This window comes from Eubalaena glacialis, chromosome 2 (assembly GCF_028564815.1).
Source record: "Eubalaena glacialis isolate mEubGla1 chromosome 2, mEubGla1.1.hap2.+ XY, whole genome shotgun sequence".
Lineage (NCBI taxonomy): Eukaryota > Metazoa > Chordata > Mammalia > Artiodactyla > Balaenidae > Eubalaena > Eubalaena glacialis.
Window position 1 is genome coordinate 68,332,813 of NC_083717.1, and position 21,185 is coordinate 68,353,997.

Below are 21,185 nucleotides of genomic sequence, written 5' to 3' on the forward strand. Positions count from 1 at the left end.
TATGTGCATGTACTTTAATTGATAGGAATAGTATTGAGTTGTTTATCTCATTCTGCTTCTTACTTTTGTCACTCAGCACTGTTTTTAAGGTCCATTCATGTTGCTATGTATGCATCTAATCCCTTGCTTCTCTAACGGCTGCATAGTACTCTATCGTGTGCATCTTCCACATTTTACCCATCTCCTCCTCCGCAGATGGATGGACAACTGAATGTCTGTGATTGCCCACTATCAGAACTGACACAGCAGTAAACATTCTAATCCATATCCCCTAATGTACCTGTGTGATCATTTGTCTGGTATATCACCCAGGAGTGGATTTGCTGGGTCCTAGGCTATGCATATATCTGTCTATGTAGTGCCAGACTGCTCTCCAGAAAGGTTGACTGCTTTGCATCCCCACCAGCAGCACATAAAAGAGCCTACATCTCCACATACCTGCTAACACTTGGCATTTCCCAGCTTTCCAATTTTTGCCAGTCTAATAAGTGGAAGGTGATATTTCATTGTTGTCTTAATTGCACTTCTCATTATTGATGGTTTTAATTCTTAATAATTCTCTTCACATGTCTGTTTGGGTTACCACTTTTACAAATTGCCCGTTGATAAATTTTGCCCATTATCTATAGGACCTGCTACCTTTCACTTACTTTGGATTTAATTTGGTCTTCTTTTTCTAGTTTCCTGAGATGGAAGCTTAGATCATTGATTTTAGATCTTTCTTCTTTTCTAATACATGCATCGATGCCATAAATTTCTCTCTCAGCACTGCTTTCGCTGCATCACACAATTTTTGATTAATTGTATTTTCATTTTCATTTACTTCCAAAGAGTTTAAAATTTCTCTTGAGACTTCTTCTTTGACCCATGTGTCATTTAGAAGTGTCTTGTTTAATATTCAAGTATCTCAGGATTTTCCAGCTATCTTTGTTATTGATTTCTACTTTAACTCCATTGTGGTCTGAGAGCTGACATTGTGTGATCTCTGTTTTAAGTTTGTTAAGGTGTGTTTTGTGCCCCAGAATATGGGCAATCCAGGTGAATGTTCTATCTTGGTGAATGTTCCATATGAGCTTGAGAAGAATGTGTATTCTGAAGTTGTTGGATGGACATCAATTATGTCCACTTGATTGATGATGTTTTGTGTTCATGTACGTCCTTACTGATTTTCTGCCTGGTCAGGCTGTCTGTTTCTGATAGAGGTGTTGAAGTCTCCAACTATGATAGTGGATCCATCTACTTCTTCTTGCAGTTCTATCAGTTTTGACTCAGATATATTGACAGTCTAATTGTTAGGTGCATACATGTTAAGGATTGTTGTGTCTTCTTGGAGAATTGATCCTCTTATTGTTATATAATGCCTCTCTTTATCCCTGATAACTTTCGCTGCTCTGTAGTCTTCTCTGTCCGAAATTAATAAAGCTTTCTCTTAATTGATGTTATCATGGTGTACCTTTCTCCATCCCTTTACTTTTAAACTATTTGTGTCTTTATATTTTTTTTCCTTTTTTTTGGTCGTGCTGCGTGGCTTATGGGATCTTAGTTCCCTGACCAGGGACTGAATCCGTGTCCTCGGCAGTGAAAGTGCAGGATTCTAACCACTGTACCACCAGGGTATTCCCTATTTGTGTCTTTATATTTAAAGTGTGTTTTTTATAGACAAGATAATTGGGTCATTTTTTTTAATCCACTCTGACACTCTTTGTCTTCTAGTTGGTATATTTAGACTGTTGACATTTAAAATGATCATTGAGGGACTTCCCTGGTGGCGCAGTGGTTAAGAATCCACCTGCCAATGCAGGGGACACAGGTTCGAGCCCTGGTCCCTGAAGATCCCACATGCCACAGAGCAACTAAGCCTGTGCGCCACAACTACTGAAGCTCACACTCCCTAGAGCCCATGCACCACAACTATTGAGGCCACATGCTGCAACTACTGAAGCATGCGCACCCTAGGGCCCGTGTGCCACAACTACCGAGCCCACGTGCTGCAACTACTGAAGCCCGCGCGCCTAGAGCCCGTGCTCCACAACAAGAGAAGCCACTGCACTGAGAAAACTGTGCACCGCAACAAAGAGTAGCTCCCGCTCGCCACAACTAGAGAAAGCCCGCACGCAACAATGAAGACCCAACGCAGCCATAAAAAATAAATAAATAAATAAAATGATCATTGACATAGTTGGATTAATAGCTACTATATTTGTTACCGTTTTCTATATGTTACCCCAGTTTTCTGTTCCTATTTTTGTCCTCTAATTTTTTTCTTCCTTCTGTGGTTTTAATTGAGCATTTTATATGATTCCATTTTCTCTCTTTTCTTAGCATTATCTGTTATGCTTCTGATAACTTTTGATAAAAAAACTTTTTCAGAGGTTTCCCTAGAGTTTGCAATATACATTTACAACTAATCGAAGTCCATTTTCAAATAACACTGTACCACTTCATGGGTACTGCAAGTACTTTACAATAACCAAATATTCCTAATTCCTTCTTACCATGCCTTAGGTAATTGCTGTCATTAATTTCACTTATACATAAGCTATAATCATTGAATACATTGTTGCTGTTATTATTTTCTCTATTAAGAATAAGAATACTAAAAGTTTTTAATTTTACCTTCACTTATTCCTTCTCTAATGCTCTTCCTTTCTTTATGTAGGTCCAGGTTTCTGACCTATATCATCTCCCTTCTCTCTGAGGCACCTCTTTTAACATTTCTTGCAGGACAGGTTTACTGGCAACAAATTCCCTCAATTTTTGTTTGTCTGAGAAAGTCTTTATTTCTCCTTCACTTTGGAAGGATAATTTCTCAGGATAAGAATTCTAAGTCGATGAGGTTTTTTTTCTCTCAAGACGAAACATTTCACTACACACTCTTCTTACTTAGATGGTTTCTGAGGAGCAGTCACATGTAATTTTGATCTTTGTTCCTCTGTAGGTAAGGTGATTTTCCCCCCTGGCTTCTTTCAGTATTTTTTCTTTATCTTTGATTTTCTGCAATTTGAAGATAATATGCTTAGGTATAGTAGGTTTGTTTTGTTGTTGTTGTTCTTGTTTTTATCCTGCTTAGTGTTCTCTGAGCTTCCTGGATCTGTGTTTTGGTGTCTGATATTAATTTTGGGAAATTCTCAGTCATTATTGCTTCAAATATTTCTTCTGTTCCTTTCTCTCATTCTTTAGTACTCCTATTATGTGTATGTTACACCTTTTGCAGTTCTCCACAGTCCTTGGATATCCTGTTCCACTTTTCTTTTCAGTCATTTTTCTCTTTGCTTTTCAGTTTTGGAAGCATCTATAGATATATCCTCAAGCTCAGAGATTCTTTCCTCAATCATGTTCAGTCTACTAATGAGTACATCAAAGGTATTCTTCATTTTTGTTATAGTGTTTTTGATCTCTAGCATTTCTTTTCAAGTCTTTCTTAGAATTTCCATCTCTCAGCATATATTGCCCATCTGTTCTTGCATGTTGTTTATTTTATCCATCTAAGTGCCCTTAACATAATAATCATAGTTATTTTAAAACCTAATCTGATAATTCCAACAGCTCTGCCAGATCTGAGTCTTGTTCTGGTGCTTGCTCTGTCTCTTCAAACTGTGTTTTTTGCCTTTGAGTATGCATTGTAATTTTTTTGAAAGCCAGACATGATGTAAAGGAACTGCAGTAAATAGGCCTGTAGTCATGTGGTAGAGGGGGAAGTGAGGAGGGGAGTCCTATAGTCATATGATTAGGGCTCAGTCTTTTTTTTTTTTTTAATTTATTTATTTATTTTATTTATTTATTTTTGGCTGCGTTGGGTCTTCCTTGCTGCGTGTGTGCTTTCTCTAGTTGCGGTGAGTGGGGGCTACTCTTCCTTGTGGTGCGTGGGCTTCTCGTTGTGGTGGCTTCTCTTGTTGCGGAGCACGGGCTCTAGGCACGCGGGCTTCCGTAGTTGTGGCTCGCAGGCTCTAGAGCGCAGTCTCAGTAGTTGTGGCTCGTGGGCTCTAGAGTGCAGGCTCAGTAGTTGTGGCGCACGGGCTTCGTTGCTCTGCGGCATGTGGGAACTTCCCGGACCAGGGCTTGAACCCTTGTCCCCTGCATTGGCAGGCGGATTCTTAACCACTGCGCCACCAGGGAAGCCCAGGGCTCAGTCTTTTAGTGAGAATGTACCTCTGGATTGTGAACTTCACAAGTGCTTCTCAGTTTTTTTCACCCCCTTAAGTGGAACAGGATGGCTAGAGCTGGCTGGAGTTGGGGCTTTTCCTTCCCCCAGATTGTTTAGGCTCTGCTGAAATCCCAGCGGGTTAGGCTGAGGTAAAATAGTTTCTTCTGGGGGTGTTAAGAAGAATGGAACCCTCTGACATATTTCAAAATGGTTACTTTTTGTCTCCCCCTGCTGGAAGCATGACCCGATTTTTCTCTGACATTTGCTGTGAGAACCTGGTAGAGCTCCTAGAGGTAAAACTCACAAAAGTTTGGGTGCCTCTACGAGACTGGGCCCCCCTGGAGTTTTTAAATCTCAAACTTGTCCACATGGAGCCTCCAGCAATTCACCAATCACAGTTGAGGTTTGCCTGCCCTACTGCTGGTTCCCAGGGAGGTTTCTGTCCGTGGGTTTCTGCTTTGGTAGCTGTGCGTATCCACCTGTCTGTGTTTCCACTTTTTGGAGCAGTGGTTTGCCCTGTGTCCTCAATTCTCTGACAGGTCTAAGAAGGGTTGTTTATTCTCGGTTTTTTTTCAGCTTTTCACCTGTTAGGACAGAGTACAGACTTCCAAGCTCCTTACTTGCCCAACTGGAAACTGGAAGCCTCTCTGCTTATTGGTTTGCATGAGTAACTTGTATATTCTATATAGTAATTCCTTATCATTTTTAGATTTACAAATATCTTCTCCCATTCTATCACCTATTGTCCATGGTATCCTCTTTTGAACAGATATCCTTAATTTTGACATCATCAAATTAATCCATTTTTTTCCTTCTGGTTTGTGCTTTTGACGTTTTGTATAAGGAGTTCCGTTCTCAACCCAGGTCCCAAAGGTACCCTCTTATATTTTCTTCCATTAACTTTAGAGTTTTACTTTTCACATTGAGGTCTTTTGTCATTTCTTTTTGGTGTCAGGCAGGAATCCTACTTTGTCTTTCTCCGTCTACTAAGCTGGTTTAATCTGCCCCTTCCTCATCGATGTGCGATGCCTAACAACCATATACTCGTGGTCTGACTTTGAGTTGTCTATTCTATTCCATGGTCTATTGGTCTGTTTTTGTGCAAAACAATCTTCTTGTTTTGCTTTGTCTGGCTTTTTACATGGCTTTGTAGTGTGCTGCTCTTCACTCTTGTAAGGTTGACTTAATCCTGCTCATCCATATACATTTTAGAATGAGTATATCAAGTTCCTGGAAAATATACCTGGAATCTTTACTGGGATTTCATTGCATATATAAATTAATTCATAAAGAACTGACTCCTGTGTAATATTAAGTAATTCCATCCAAGAGCATAAAATTTCCCTCAATTTCTTCAGGTTAATTTCTACGTCCTTTATTAGAGTTTTAAAGTTTTCTCCGTAGGCTTCTTTTCTTTTCTTTTACAACTTAAAATCAGTTTATTGACACAGTAACACAACACACTTGCCTCCCTGACACCCCCACCCCCTCGCCCAGTCTAGACCTCTCCCCCTTCCTCCCCCCTTAGAACAAGCTGTTCAGTGAAAACAGAAAAGGGCAGGCCACTTCTACACCCTCAGTGCCACTGCCAAGCCCTGGGGAGCAGGGTCTCAGGCACTACTCAGAACCTGTTAGAGAGGGGCGCAGTTAGCACTAGACTTAGCCAGGCAGAGGCATCCAGTCCCTCGGAGCAGATTCTCCCACAACCCCCAGGCCCTGAGCTGCTCTGCCTCTTCCCCTCTGCTGTCTGTGACCCTAGGAAGGACATACCTTGGGCCTGCGGCCAAAAGCGAGAACTCCTGGCCGTAATCTGAGAATTGGAGTTTGGCTAGTGTTTTTTAAGGCCCAGGCACCCCAAAAAAAAGCCCTGGTGGTGGGAGTGAACTTCAATGGCCCTATTTTAAATGCACTGATAACATGAAACAGATTAAGCCAGCTTAACCAAATGCCAGAATAACACGAAGCTGTAAAGGAGGGGTCAGACCTGCTTTCTCCAGGCCAGACACAAATGCACAGAGAGAAGCCCAGGTGGAGTGTCAAAAAACAACTGAAGGACACTGCCCAGGGGCTGAAAAGCCTATACTCTGGAGTCCCCAGGGTGACAGGAAGCAAGGAAAGAAAATACACAAGTCTTAAAAAGCAAAAAAGAAAGCCCAACAGCAGGGGAACCTCAGCCTGAGAGTGCTGTCCACCAGCTCTCCAGGCCTTGCCCCCGGACCCAGACAGTCCCTCCCCCTCTAGGCAATGTCCTCCCCTAGGCTAGATAGAGCACATCACACAGCGCAGTTTAAAAAGCTTCTAATGCCAGTTCATAAACATCTTCATTTACTATTGGTGATTACATGTGAATAATATCTTTATACTGTTCTTTATGGAAAACAATTTCAATGAGTCAACGCGGAGAACACAATAGGCAACCCTCACCCTGAGCCCCTCAGCGTCCTTCCCTAGACAGCAAGCCCCCTCCTCTGTCCCAGGGCTGCCTAACTTCCCCTCTTCCCCCACTGTGGCTCTTGGACAAAGCATCCTCTATGACCATTAGTGCTCATCGGACAAGTTCTGATCCAGGGGGTAAACCATGAACATCACATCTGGTCGAGAGGGGACACAGGGATGGCCTGGACGCACAATCTCAAAGCCCAAGAAGCTGAAGGTCTTCAGGAGTGGAGCTCTGTCTTCCCGGCCCTTCCTGAAGCAGATGAAGACGTAGTTCACTTTCATCTTCTCTTCAGCAAACTCTAGCAGTGCTAACAATCCTTCTTTGCTCGCATCAGCTAATAATCCATCTGAGATTTCTACAAACAGGCTCTGGTTGGACAGGACTGCATCCCAGGAAGAGACCTTCACCTCGGTGACCTCATACTGGAAGTGGACGATGTGAGGTTTTCCATCGTTCATAGGGAGGTCCTGAGTCACAGTGAGCTTCTCGTCCTTATATATTAGAGCTGAGACAGAAGGATCCCTGCCGCCCCCTCGCCCACCAGGGATCTTCGACAGTGGGTGAGGGGCATCAGGAGCACCACAGAGGCCCCGGAACAATGTGCCTGCAGCACTGGAGCTGGGGACAGTTACTCAAAGGCAAAATACTACTGTCCTGGGTGTTTATCATCCTCGGCGGCTCTGCTCAGGGTGGGAAGAGGCGGCGCAGGGAGTGGGGTAGGTGGATGAGCGGGCGGGTGTGGGGTCGCGTGTGCGCACGCTCGGGGCCGAGCTCTGCGGGCTAAGTCCCTGTCGGGCAGCGAGCCCAGAGCCCGCCTCCTGCCTCAGCGAGCGCCTGCCTCCAGCTCGGTTTCTTTTATATTCTTGGTTAAGTTCATTCCTAGGCATTGTACACGCTTTTTTGCTTCTATTGTAACTAGAGGTTGGTTCAGATAAATGTTACGGATTTATTTTTTTAGGTTAGTATTGTATCTAGTGATTTTACTGAATTCTCTGAATAGTTTTAACAGTCTATCTGTTGCTTCTCTTTGTTTTTACAAGGCAAATGAAAATGTTATTTCTACATGATGATAGTTTTTTAATAGAAGTATAGTTGACTTACACCGTTGCGTTAGTTTCTGGTGTACAGCAAAGTGGTTCGGTTTATACATATATTTTTTTTTCATATTCTTTCCATTACGGTTTATTACAGGCTCTCGAATATAGTTCCCTGTGCTATACAGTAGGACCTTGTTATCTATTTTATATATAGTAGTTTGTATCTGCTAATCTCAAACTCCTAATTTATCCTTCCCCCACCTCCTTTCCCCTTTGGTAACCATAGTTTGTTTCCTACGTCTATGAGTCTGTTTCTGTTTTGTAAATAAGTTCATTTGTATTATATTTAAAATTCCACATATAAGTGATACATGGTATTTTTCTTTCTCTTTCTGACTTACTTCACTTAGCATGATAATCTCCAGGTCCATCCATGTTGCTGCAAATGGCATTATTTCATTCGTTTTTATGGCTGAGTAGTATTCCATTAAAGAAGATGATATATATATATATGTATCTCCATTCTTCTTTATCCATTCAACATGATACTTTTATCTTTTCTCTTCTAATCCTTCTATCTCTTATTCTTTCTTCCTAATAGCTTTGTCTAGAACTTCTATTATTGTATGTTGAATGGTAGCAGTACAGTTGGATTCCTTATTTTTTTCCAGATTTTAAAAAGAATGCACTTAAAATCTCTTAAGTATGATTGCTTTAAGTTTTTGATATATCGCCTTTACCAAGTTAAAAATGTCTTTCATATACCCAGTTTGCTAAGTTATAGAACCATAAATAGGTAATGAACTTTATCAAATGCTTTTTCTTCACCAATTGAGATACTTGTATGATTTTTGTCTTTTATTAATGAGGTGATTTCTGATGTTGAGCCAACCTGAAATTCCTGGGATAAACCCTACTTGATCAAAATAATTTTTTTTTTAAATATAAAACTGGGTTATATGACTGGGTTAGTTAGCTGATATTTTATTTAGGATTTTTATATCTACATCATAGTTGAAACAAGCCTATTCTTTCATTTATTGCTTTGTCTTTACTGATCTTGGAACCAAGATTACATTGGTTTCATAAAATGATCTGGGCAGCTTTTGCCCTTTTCTGATTTTTTGGAAAAACTTATAGAAGACAGGAATTAACAGTTCCTTGAAAGTTTGGTACAACTCCAGAAGTTCATAAACTTTTTACTACCATGACTCCTCCAGCCTCATTGTTTTCTACTGTTTACCACATTATTTTGAAAGATTTGGTTTAGATTAATAAGTGTACAAGTTTTTCTTTCCCTAGGTGGCTACATGCTGTAAAGTACACACAGCCCTTAAGAATGGTGCCACCGGGCTTCCCTGGTGGCGCAGTGGTCAAGAATCCATCTGCCAGTGCAGGGGACACAGGTTCGTGCCCTGGTCCGGGAAGATCCCACATGCCGTGGAGCAACTAAGCCCGTGTGCCACAACTACTGAGCCTGCACTCTAGAGCCCGCGAGCCACAACTACTGAGCCCGTGTGCCACAACTACTGAAGCCCTCGCACCTAGAGCATGTGCTCCGCAACAAGAGAAGCCACTGCAATGAGAAGCCCGCGCACCGCAACGGAGAGTAGCCCCCACTCGCCGCAACTAGAGAAAGCCACGCACAGCAACAAAGAACAAAAGCAGCCAAAAGTAAACAAATAAAATAAATTTATTAAAAAAAAAAAAAAAAAGAATGGCGCCACCACAAACTCAAGGTCATCCACTTCAACTGGACTGTCAACACTTTTACTCCCTGGAAGTAAAAGGGTGGTATCCCTCAGCCCTACCTCAAGTCTCCTCCTTAGCACTCACCTTTTACCTTGGAATAGATGACTCAGCCTCCTACTTTATTGAGCAAAGGGGACCCCTAGAGACTAGCTCTCCTGAATCTCACCTACCTACTTACAGTGACTGTATATCCACACCCAATCACACCTCTTTCCACCCATCTCAGAAAACGAGGTGTCCCTTCTTAAATCCAAGACAATTCCTCTAAGTGTGCTTCAAAACCCCATCCCTTTCTCCCAGGGACCTCACTCCTTTCGACATCCTCTCTCTCTCCTAAAATTTAAACCCTCCCTCCCTACAGGGCTTCTTCTCCTCAGACCAGCAACATAATCAAATCTCACCCATCGCCAAAAAATCCCTCCTTTGTGTGCTGTGGGACAGGCATTCTCACGCACGGCAGGTGGGAGTGTAAATTGGCAAGATCATTCTGGGAAGCAATTTGGTAACCTGAATCAAAAGCCTGAAAAATATTTGCACCCTTTGTCCCAGTAATCCTACCTCCAGAAATCCATCTAAAGAAGTAATCAGAAATGCTGACAAGGAGAGATGTTTAAAAATGTTAATCTCACTGTTATTTTAACAGCAAAAATTGGAAACAATCTAAAGGTTCAACTATCCGGGATCGGTTAAATAAACTGCACTTAAATATAATGAAATTTCGTGCAGTCACTAAAAATATTATTTTTAAAGAAGAGTTGACATGGGGAACTGTTCATGAAGCAATGTTGTAAGTGAAAACAGCAGCATATAAAAAATATATACAGTGCGGTACTGATTTTGTTATATATAAAAATGGCTAACGCTTCTGGAATGTTAGCTATTATATACACCCTCTCCCTCAATCTTCACAACATTCCTCTACAGTTAATACTGTTATTCACATTTTGTAGAGAAAGAAACCAACTAGAAAGAAAAACATCAATATCTATGGGGAGGAAGATGGGTTACTGATGAATTTCATTTTCTTCATACTCTTTTGTACTTTCTAACTCTTTAACAAGGAGGTATTACTTTTTGTCAAACAGAAATACGGAGTCATTCTTCTCCTTTCTGGTTTATATATGTGAGTAATGAACAATTTGAACAATCCAGAGAAAATGAAAACCCTCCTCCCACTACTGCTATTCCAACCACCAGAGACAGCCCATTGTGTACAGTCTGGCTGCTTTATATTTGCTTTTGTTTTGTTTTTTTTGGCTGTGTTGGGTCTTTGTTGTTGCTCGTGGGCTTCCTCTAGTTGCGGCGAGCAGGGGCTACTCTTCTTTGCGGTGCATGGGCTTCTCCTTGCGGTGGCTTCTCTTGTTGTGGAGCACAGGCTCTAGGCACGGGGGCTTCAGTAGTTGCAGCACGCAGGCTCAGTAGTTGCAGCACGTGGGCTCAGTAGTTGTGGCGCATGGGCTCTAGGGCACGCAAGCTTCAGTAGTTGTGGTGCGTGGGCTCGGTAGTTGTGGCTCGTAGGCTCTAGATCCCAGGCTCAGTAGTTGTGGCACATGGGCTTAGTTGCTTTGTAGCATGTGGGATCTTCCCGGACCAGGGCTCAAACCCGTGTCCCCTGCATTGGCAGGTGGATTCTTAACCATTGCTCCACCAGGGAAGTCCCTATATTTGCTTTTAATTTATATTTGGCTTTGGTACTTATATTTGCTTTTCAAATGTGTAGGTAGACATATACACTTGAAAAAGCAAATGTGATCATCTTACCACATCAATACTTAAAACTCGACAATTTGAGTCCTTTCAGTGGCTGCATTTTGGTTTCCACCCTGAAGGATGTCCAGGGCCCCTTTCTGTTGGAGCGGCCCATGTTAAATTTTGCCAAGTGGTGAACCATCTCTGTCTGTGTGTGCCTGGCCACCCCAAGAGCTCCTGGTTTGGGGTCTGGAAAACCGAGTTCTTGTCCTATTTCTGCCATTTACTAGCTGTGCTACCAGAGGCTAATCCCTTTTTCTCTCTGGGAGCCTGTTTCCCCATCCTTCACACTGGGTAACAGCTCTTGCCTTGCCCACTTTAAGGAGACATTGTGATGCTCCAACTGGCTGATGGCAGTGACTGGTTAAGTGCTGCCCCCGAAGCAGTCCTCTTTGGACTCCTCCCTTCTGCCTCTCCTCCCCATTTCCCTGCAGCCTGAAGGATTCTTCAACTTGTCTTACATAGAGAAGGGGGCCAGAGGGCCGCAAGAAGGGAAGGGACATGGTCCCCAGACAAGCGCTAGAGGCCCAGAGGCTCGAGGCTGGCTTTTGGGCCCCCTCCAGCTCACTCAAGAGTCTTCTGACTGACATCGGCGGAGGAGGACTCTCCGGAGGCGGGAGCAAAAAAGAAATGCCTGGAGTGCAACGGCGTGTACCAGGGGAAAGCACTCGAGGGCTGAAAACGCTACCTGGCTTCCACTTCCAAAGCGCATTTTAAAGGCTCTGCGGGAGCGAGCGGATGCAGCGGCCAGGGCCTTCTTCCGCGGGGCCGCCGCCCTCTGGTGGCGGCATGCAAATATTACAGCTGCTGTATAGGCCCCGCCTCCCCGTGCAGAGGCTGAGTTGCCACTCACATCCTGAAAGTAAGGGGCCCTTAGGGAGCTCTCAACGAAGACTGAAACCTGGCAGAAAGGGAAGCCAGGCCTGGGTGAACCAGGACTGGAACCTGGGACTCCAGATGCCCCACCCAATAGATGCTTACAACAGCTTCTAGTAATCGTTAAAGCAAAAGGCACCAGACAATGACAGAGATTTTATGCAGGCTATGGCAGTAGAGAGAAGGTTCATTAATGAGAACCCTCTCAAAGAAAAGGAAGGGGCCTGAGGTTTTAGAGAGGCAGGTGAACCAGGGAGTCATCAACCAGTCTCGTGGGAATAGCAAGAAAGGATGTAGACGGGTTGTTTTCTTGGCATATGCGAGAGCAATGTGGTCCTGTTTCCCCAGAACTTAAAGAGGTGGAGGAATTTTTTTCGTTCATTCGTTCTCCTATTACAGGACTTTTAATCGTTTCAAGTATTTTTAAATTAATTTATTTATTTATTTTTGACTGCGTTGGGTCTTTGTTGCGGTGTGCAAGCTTCTCATTGAGGTGGCTTCTCTTGTTACAGAGCACGGGCTCTAGGCACGTGGGCTCAGTTGTTGTGGCTCGTGGAATCTAGAGCGCAGGCTCAGTAGTTGTGGCGCACAGGCTTAGTTGCTCTGCGGCATGTGGTATCTTTCCGGACCAGGGATCGAACCTGTGTCCCCTGCATTGGCAGGCAGATTCTTAACCGCTGCGCCACCAGGGAAGTCCCGGGAATTTCTTAATCATAGCTGCCTTTTGGGAGCACAGGGTTCAGGTAAAGTTCAATGCTGTCATAATGGAGCAGGCTGCAGGATGGCCATTTAAGACGTGAGGATAGTGAGGCCCAGGTCACACATCTGTGGGTTTCAGTGGTTGAGACAAGATTCCAACCTGCACATACGAAGACAGCAAGGAGACCCCAACCTGAAGTTGCAAGTTCCCTCTAAGAGTAAAATCATAAGTCATTGTCCAAAGGAGCAGCCCAGCCAGCAGCAGATATGGCCTGCTCGGTTGCGGCTTTCCGTTTGATGGAGCGTATCAGCGGCGTGCTGGCATCACCCAGGAAAAGTGTTGGGATTTACCAACACTTTTGGTAAGGCAGGGTGGTGGCCCTGAAGATACTGTGAAGTCCCCTAGTCAAGTCTAGGGAAGGACCAGAAACAGGGCAGTTCTGGGATTCAGCTACCGTCTCTCTGTTAGCTAATGTGTCTGTCTGTCTGTCTCTCTCTATGGCCCCCACTCTGTTTCTCTTCCTACCCATCCTTCTTTCTCACCCACAATCTCTACTCCCCGGTAACTTCAACTGGCACCTGGCCACTTGCGGCCACCCCAGCCCCTGAGTCTACCCAACCTCCAGCCGTAGAGCCCACCACGAACTGCAGCTTCTTTTGGGTCTTTTAAGACCCCTCCCCAGAGCCAGCCTGTGTTTTCAAGCCAGGCCCCAAGTCACTGACTGCCCTGCCTGTGCCCTGCCAAGCCTCTGACAGGCAGCCCACCAGGGCGCCTCTCTTACTCAGGGTTGGGTGGATGGGGTTACATGATCTGCTTCTTGCAGGGGCTTGGACAGGACAGCTGCCCTCAGAGGCGTCAGGAGTAGCTGCGTCCAGGTGGCCTGAGGCTACAGTTTGGGAAGCCAGGATGGAAGTGTCATCATCTTCAGGCACCTGAGCCCACTCATGGGTCCTGAGCTTCGCCTGCAGGAAGGTGCTGACTGAAGAGGGTGGTCTGAATGACCAGAGAGAAGAGGACTCCAGTGTGACAAGCCCAGGCTGTGGTCCCAGCAGTACCCCTGGCCAGCCCACCCCGTTGCACAGCCTCTTTGACAACCTTCTTCCTTCTTGGCATGAGGATTGCCCTTCTTGGTTAGGATCGCCCTAGCCCGATGCCACTAGCTGCAAAAATCACCGCTGGCACAGGGGCCTGCTCACCAAGAGGGTTCCAAGCGTCCCTTTGTCAATCCACGTGCTTTTTCTCCAGGAAAAGGAGACACCAGCAATCATGACTTGAAAGGATGATCCAATGAGCAGTTGAATTTCTCCTGGTAAATGAATCAGTTGGCTTCCTGATCTACAAATCAGCCTCTCTGAGTCAGCTGAAATGACCCTCTACTCAGTCTGACCAACTCGGAGACTGTGTCAGGCAGGGATCTTTCATTACAGGTGACAGGAACCCAGTGTGGACAATCTAAAGGAAATGGGAACTAGATTAAGATGACCTGGCATGTGGCATGGAACCCCATGCTGGGCGGACAGCTGGACGGCAGGGATGCGTAGGGCCACCGCTCAGACCTCGCACAGCCTCGCCCCACTCGCCTGACACACCCTCTGCACATCACTGCTTCCACCTGCCCCAGGCTGCATCTTACACCATTAACCCTCGGGGAGGGGTGATCTGACCTAAGTCCAAACATCCTGAAGGAAAATGGGCTCTGATTGGCATGTTCAGGTACCCACCCCCAACAACCAACTGCGCCCACTTCCCACTGAACAAAATGGCTTTCTATAACTGGGGAAGGTGATGGCAGGGGCACTGGAGGTAGGGGACAGCAGTGCTAGAATGAGTGCTTCTCTGGTGTGTCTTTGTTACCCCTCTGCTCTGGCCTTTCTTCTGCCATGAATGCCCTTACCACTCCCTCAACCCCTTTACCAGGCTGGCTCTGCCCTCCTTTGAGACTCAAGTTGGCTGTCACCTCCTCCTGGAAGCACCTACCCCTGCCCCACGGGTGCCCCTCATTTGTGCTCCCACAGCGCCTTCCCTTCCTGCTTCCATTCCCGCCAGCTCATCCTAGCTCGTGACTGACTTGAAGACTCGGCCATGTCTTATCCTCAGGGCCTGGGACACAGAGGAGGTTCAGGAAATGTTTCTTGAATAAACTGATTCTGAGGGCTTGGATTCAGGAATGGGGGTGATTTTTCAGAAAGGCATCCCAGGATTTCCTTTCCAATTGTTTCTCACGTGATGCAGGGTATCACGTTCAATTCTTGAGTTTCAATTCCTGCTTCACCATGTATTAGTTGGACAAGTTACCTAGCCTCCTAAGTTTCCTGACTCCCTCAGTTCCTCATCTGTAGAATGGGAATACCGATAGTACCTACTCCAAAGGACTGTTGTGAGGGTTAAATTAGATACTGCTTAGCACAATTCCTGGGACAATATACATACTCATTATTTTATTATTGCTTTTACTATCATCATATGCCCCCCTCACTCTCCAGCAGCGCAGAACCCCGTAGCTGTGCAGGGAACAGGATGCCGCTCTCTCCAGCCCCTCACAATCCATAAACAATCATTACTCCATCAATAAAACAAAGGCTCAGACTGGAGCCTCACTGGACTTCTGTAACAAAGGTAGCATCATTCATATGTAAAATCTTTTGGAAAATATAGTAAAGAAAAATACCAAGCAGTCTAATAGATTATACTTTGGTATACCTTTTCCAGTCTATTTTCTTATGAATGTTAAATGCAGTTTTAATCATACTGCATATATATATATATATATATATATATATATATATATATATATATTTGCTTTCTATTGTCCATAGTAGCATCATATCCAACAACAACAAAAAAAACAACACAATCCAAAAATGGGCAGAAGACCTAAATAGACATTTCTCCAAAGAAGACATACAGATGGCCAAGAGGCACATGAAAAGATGATCATCATTGCTAATTATTAGAGAAATGCAAATCAAAACTACAATGAGGTACCACCTAACACTGGTCAGAATGGCCAGCATTAAAAGTCTACAAATAACAAATGCTGGAGAGGGTGTGGAGAAAGGGAACCCTCCTACACTGTTGGTGGGAATGTAAATTGGTGCAGCCACTATGGAAAACAGTATGGAGGTTCCTCAAAAAACTAAAAATAGAGTTGCCATATGATCCAGCAATCCCATTCCTGGGCATATACCCAGACAAAATTATAATTAGAAAAGTTACATGCACCCCTATGTTCATAACAGCACTAATTACAATAGCCAAGACATGGAAACAACCTAAATGTCCATCAACAGATGAATGGATAAAGAAGGTGTGGTATATATATACAATGGAATATTACTCAGCCATCAAAAAGAATTAAATAATGCCATTTGCAGCAACATGGATGGACCTAGAGATTATCAAACTAAGTGAAGTCAGAAAGAGAAAGACATAGTAGCATCACATCATGCCTGCTACATTGTTATAGATAATGCTGAATACACCATTTCCCAACTTTTCAAGAAAGATAATTTTTTTAAAGTTACAATCATGACTCTTATACAGAAACAAACTGAACACATTTAAAGATATTCTTTAACTCATTATTAACCAGGGACCCAGGAAGATGCTATAACCAATTCAAAGGCAAAAGTACAGAACAGGCACATTTATAGACACGTTTATAGGAATATTGAGATGAATGTGTAAATGGAGTCAAAACTGGCTTCTTGCACAGTGGGGAAGGAAGTCAATTGAACGCCCACTGGACTGAATTTTTGCAGGTCCCTAAACATGTCTGCTGCTGGCTGGACTCATTCATTGTACTGTGAAAGGTTGCGACCCAAGAAAATCCCACATAGTTGGATTGCTATTCAAGGATGAAGGCATCATACAATCTCAGATATGAATATACCAGATCTAGCTGGCCAGGCTGCTCATGATTGCCAGGAGGAGACACTCACAGATCACTTATAAAAGTGGGGTAGAAAGGGAATCCATGCCATCAAGCGAGCTAAAAAACAATATGGATGGTACAATCCCATTTTATAGTGATGCTAATATATGCTAAAATGTATATAGAAAAATCTACAGGAATATATGCCAAACTGTTAACAGTCTTTATCTCTGGAAAGTGGAGTGATGAAGGATTTTTCATTACCTATGGGTTTGGGTTTTTTTTTTTTTTCAATATTTGAATTATTTACAATGGACCTGTATTACTTTTATAATTTTTAAAATAAGAAGGAAGATGGCAGTTTACACGCTACACATTAAGACTTTATGGATGCTTTCAGATATTCACTCATGCAATCTTCCTGAAAAAATTACTCAAATTACTTAAGTACATATAGACTCCAACCCACTGAAACATAAGTCAAAATCAAGAATTTAAGGAAATGCAGTGTGGCTGATTATATTTCTCAAGTATGACCACACCAACATATGTATGTATGTAATGTGTATGTATATGTACATGTTTGTGTACATGTATGTATGTATGTGAGCATCCCACTTGTTCATCTTATGTAATGATGTTGACATACTTCCATTCGATCTGGGTGGACCTTTATAACTGCCCCAGCCAATAGGATGCAGCAGAAGTGACAATGAATCATTTCCGAGATTAGGTCATCAAATTATCGATAGTACGGCTTCCACCTGGATCTCTCTCTTGGGGGATGCTTGCCCTTGGAACTCAGCCCCTGCATTTCGAAGAAGTGTAGGCTACATAAGAGGCCATGTGTGGAGTTCTGGTTAATAGCCCCAGCCAGGCCCCCAGCTGGGTGACAGCCAGCACCAACCATGGGTGGATGAACAAGCCTTCAGATGATTAAGGCCAAGCTAGAGACTCAAGCCTTTGAGCCTTCCTGCTGAGGCCTCCAACATCATGGAGGAGAGACAGGCCATCCCTGCCGTACCCTGTCTAAGTTCCTGATGCACAGAAACTGCAAGAGATAGTAAATGATTACTGTTTTAAGCCATTAAGGTTTCGGGGAGCAATACATGCAGCCATAGTGACTGGAACATGCAGTATAAGCATAGAGAATTCAATATATCATAAACATGGTTAAAATTTGAATGACGAATTCTCATTTTTGAAAAAAGAAGACCTATATAGTTTTTAAAAAGAGAGATATGATAACTGAGCCTTTAATGGAGAGGCATGGAAGTAGGGAGCTGGGAAACTTCTCACCTTACTTTGTAAGGGAGGAAAAAAATTATAGATTTTTCTTGAATTTGAGAGTTGGAGAAACATGGGTCCAAGAAAGTGTTTTATAATCTGGAAGGTGTTAACAGAATTAAAACAATAAGCTGTACACCTTCCAAATCACAGAAGATAAAAAACAAATCATACATATCATAGAAGGCAAAAAACAAGAGAAACACAAAAAAGAGAAAGCATAGACCAAAACACGAAAATAAAGCCCAAACATGAAAATAAGACCAAACATGCCAGAATAAATATAAATGCATTACGCTCCTCTACTAAAAGCCAAAGACCCTCCAACTGAGTTAATACAATTTCATTACTACAATGCACCCATATTACTGTATATAAGATATAGCTAAATAAAGATACACCCTTTCCATCTGTGGCATCTGCACATTAGGCAAACACGCCTTCCAGACAGACCTCTTGCCAGTTCCACTCAGCTCCCTGCCTCTTAAGTCTCCAGATGGATGTGGGCTAACGGTAGGACCGAGGGCAGACAGAAGTGACCACCTCAGGAAGCCATACCTTCGTGATAGGAGGAGCTGCCCAGTTTTCTGGCTGGAACAACCCCGAACAGGGAGTGAGGGTCAAACATTCCCCCTACATGCTTCCTGTCTGAAGGTTCTAGGCCAGATTAGAGGGCAAAGCATGCTCAGGCCACCAACCATGCCATCTTGCCCAGCCCACTGGCACATCATTAGGGAAAATTCCTCCCGGACTCCTGCCAATCATTTGCCACTTTTTCTGAAAGGTTCTGAGTTTTTATCTTTTCTTATGTCTTAATTAGCTTTCAAATTGGGAAGGTGGGAGATGGTCTATCTAGGAAGGTTGTTTAACGCCATCTTAAGTCTAACGTCTTATTATCTTAGGAGACGTTTTTTAAAAACTGTCTATGAGGGCTTCCCCGGTGGCGCAGTGGTTGAGAATCCGCCTGCCAATGCAGGGTACACGGGTTCGATCCCTGGTCCGGGAAGATCCCACATGCTGCGGAGCAACTAAGCTCGTGTGCCACAACTACTGAGCCTGTGCTCTAGAGCCCGTGAGCCACAACTACTGAGCCCGCATGCCGCAACTACTGAAGCCCACGTGCCTAGAGCCCCTGCTCCACAATGAGAGAAGCCACTGCAATGAGAAGCCCGCGCACCGCAACGCAGAGTAGCCCCCACTCGCCGCAACTAGAGAAAGCCCGCGCGCAGCAACGAAGACCCAACACAGCCAAAAAATAAATAAATAAATAAATAAATAAAATTTAAAGAAAAAAACTGTCTATGAAACATCAGTGCTGTGCCACGTGCTCAGAGCACAGTAATGAATAAAGCCTGGCCCCAGCCCTGGAGAGGCGCTCACGGCCCGGGGAGGGGGGCAGGGAGCAAGCAAGTACACAGCTAACGGAAGGCAGAAGGAAATACGTGCTAAATATCGGTGCCGCGTGGCAAGGACAGGGAGGAGGGAGCACTTAACGCTGATGGAGGAACGGAGGAGGCTTTATGGCGAGTCTGCAGGGCCTCCCTCTGAGCCCACAACAGTAACTATAAACGGAGGAAAGTCCCCACACGCCCAAAGCGCCGTCAGCATTCAGAGCCTGGTCTTCCTGGGGCAGCTGAGCCACTTGTAGGGGAAGGCCCCCTCCCCCGGGGCAGGGAGGCTGTGACCCTCAGGAGGGGCGAGGGGAGGGGGCAGATGAAACGGGTCACATTGGGTTCAGGGGAAAGCAGTGGCCCAGGATGAGGCGTCATCATGCAGGAGACCCCAGCCCCGAGGACTTCAAGGTTTCTGACGTTACCTAAGGTGAAATGTTGCTAACGGTCAGGGGGTGAGTTGTGGGCATTTTCTCAGTCCCAGCTTGGAGGGGAGGCAGAAACGAGACAGGGGGCTGGTGGGGTCCAGCACCAGGAAACATGAGTGGGGGTCTCAGCTAAAAGGGGGGGAAGGGGACCAGCATTTATTAAGTCCCTCCTCGGGGCCAGGCACTACAGAGCATTAGCTTATCTAATCTTCATAACTCTGCAAATACTTACTGAGCACCTACTCTGTGCCAAACACTGTTTTAGGCACTGGGGATACAGTGGTAAACAAAAATCGTGCTCTTCGTGAACAAATAAACAAATATTTGACATAATTTCAGTGATAAATACCTATCACCAGTATTAAGTATTATGAAGAAAAATAAAGGGGAAAAGAATAAAAGGAGGTGCCATTGTCAAGAAGTGGTCAGGGAGGCCTCCTGGAGAAGGTAACATCTAAGCAGCGACCCAACTTAGCAAGAGAAAGAGCCTTACAGCATTCAGGGAGGCTTCCCCAGTCTAGAGATGAAGAAACAAACCTCAGAGAAGTGCAGTGGCGTTCCCTAGCTTACAAAGCTCCTAAGACTCCTCTAGGGGAAGGTATGAGATTCAAGGCTTAGGTGATGTACTGAGAGCCAGCACCTGACCCTCAGACCCTCCATTCACAGACAGTTGTGGTTACAGACGCTTAGACCAACCCACTTGGTAAGAAGTCGGCCCATGGGTTCTTTATTTCTTCCCCTTCCCCTTCTCTCCCTCTTTCTCCCCCTCCTCCCTCCTCCTCCTCCACCTCCTTCTCCTTCTTGCTTTTACATTTCATTATAAATAAACATTGGGAAGTTTATTATAAATAAACACACAAAGGTTCGATTCAATGACTAATTATAGGAAGAACACCTGAGTAACCAGCGCCCAAATGAATAAAATATTTAGCTGCCATCCCAGAAGCCTTCATGTGTTCCTTTCCATTTTCTTGTCATTCATGGTAACCCCTTCCTTGCTTTCCTTGTCATTTTTTACAATCTATTTTTGCGTCCCTAAACAATAGTTTAGTTTTGCCTAGTTTTGAAATTTATAGAAATGGTAAATTTTGTATATATTCTTTTTGTCTTACTTCACGCAATATCATGTTTATAAGATTCATCCATGTGGCCGAGTATACCTGTTTGCTAGAGCTGCCATACCAAAGAAACACAGACTGGCTGGCTTAAACAAAAGAAATTTATTTTCTCACAGTTCTAGAGGCTAGAAGTCCAAGATCAAGGTGTCAGCAGGGTTGGTTCGTTCTGAGGGCTATGAGGTTCGTTCTGAGGGCTATGAGGTTCGTCCTGAGCAGACCTGAGGGCTCTGCTTCAGGTCTCCTTGGCTTGTCGATAGATGGCTGTCTTCTCCCTGAGTCTTCATATTATCTTCCCTCTGTACGTGTCTGTGTCCAAATTTCCTCTTCCTATAAGGACATCAGCTATATTGGATGAGGGCCCACCCATATGACCTCATTTTAATTAATTA

At 44.2% G+C, this 21,185-nt stretch overlaps 1 protein-coding gene across 1 annotated transcript; it reads right to left on the minus strand.

Moving 5' to 3' along the window:
• Window positions 1–6,260: 6,260 nt before the first annotated feature.
• Window positions 6,261–7,295, minus strand: LOC133085093 (ornithine decarboxylase antizyme 2-like). Its single transcript, XM_061181971.1, is given in 2 exon segments — window positions 6,261–7,156; window positions 7,158–7,295. Coding segments are annotated over 2 exon segments (570 nt in total). The 5' UTR covers window positions 7,254–7,295; the 3' UTR covers window positions 6,261–6,682.
• Window positions 7,296–21,185: the final 13,890 nt, after the last annotated feature.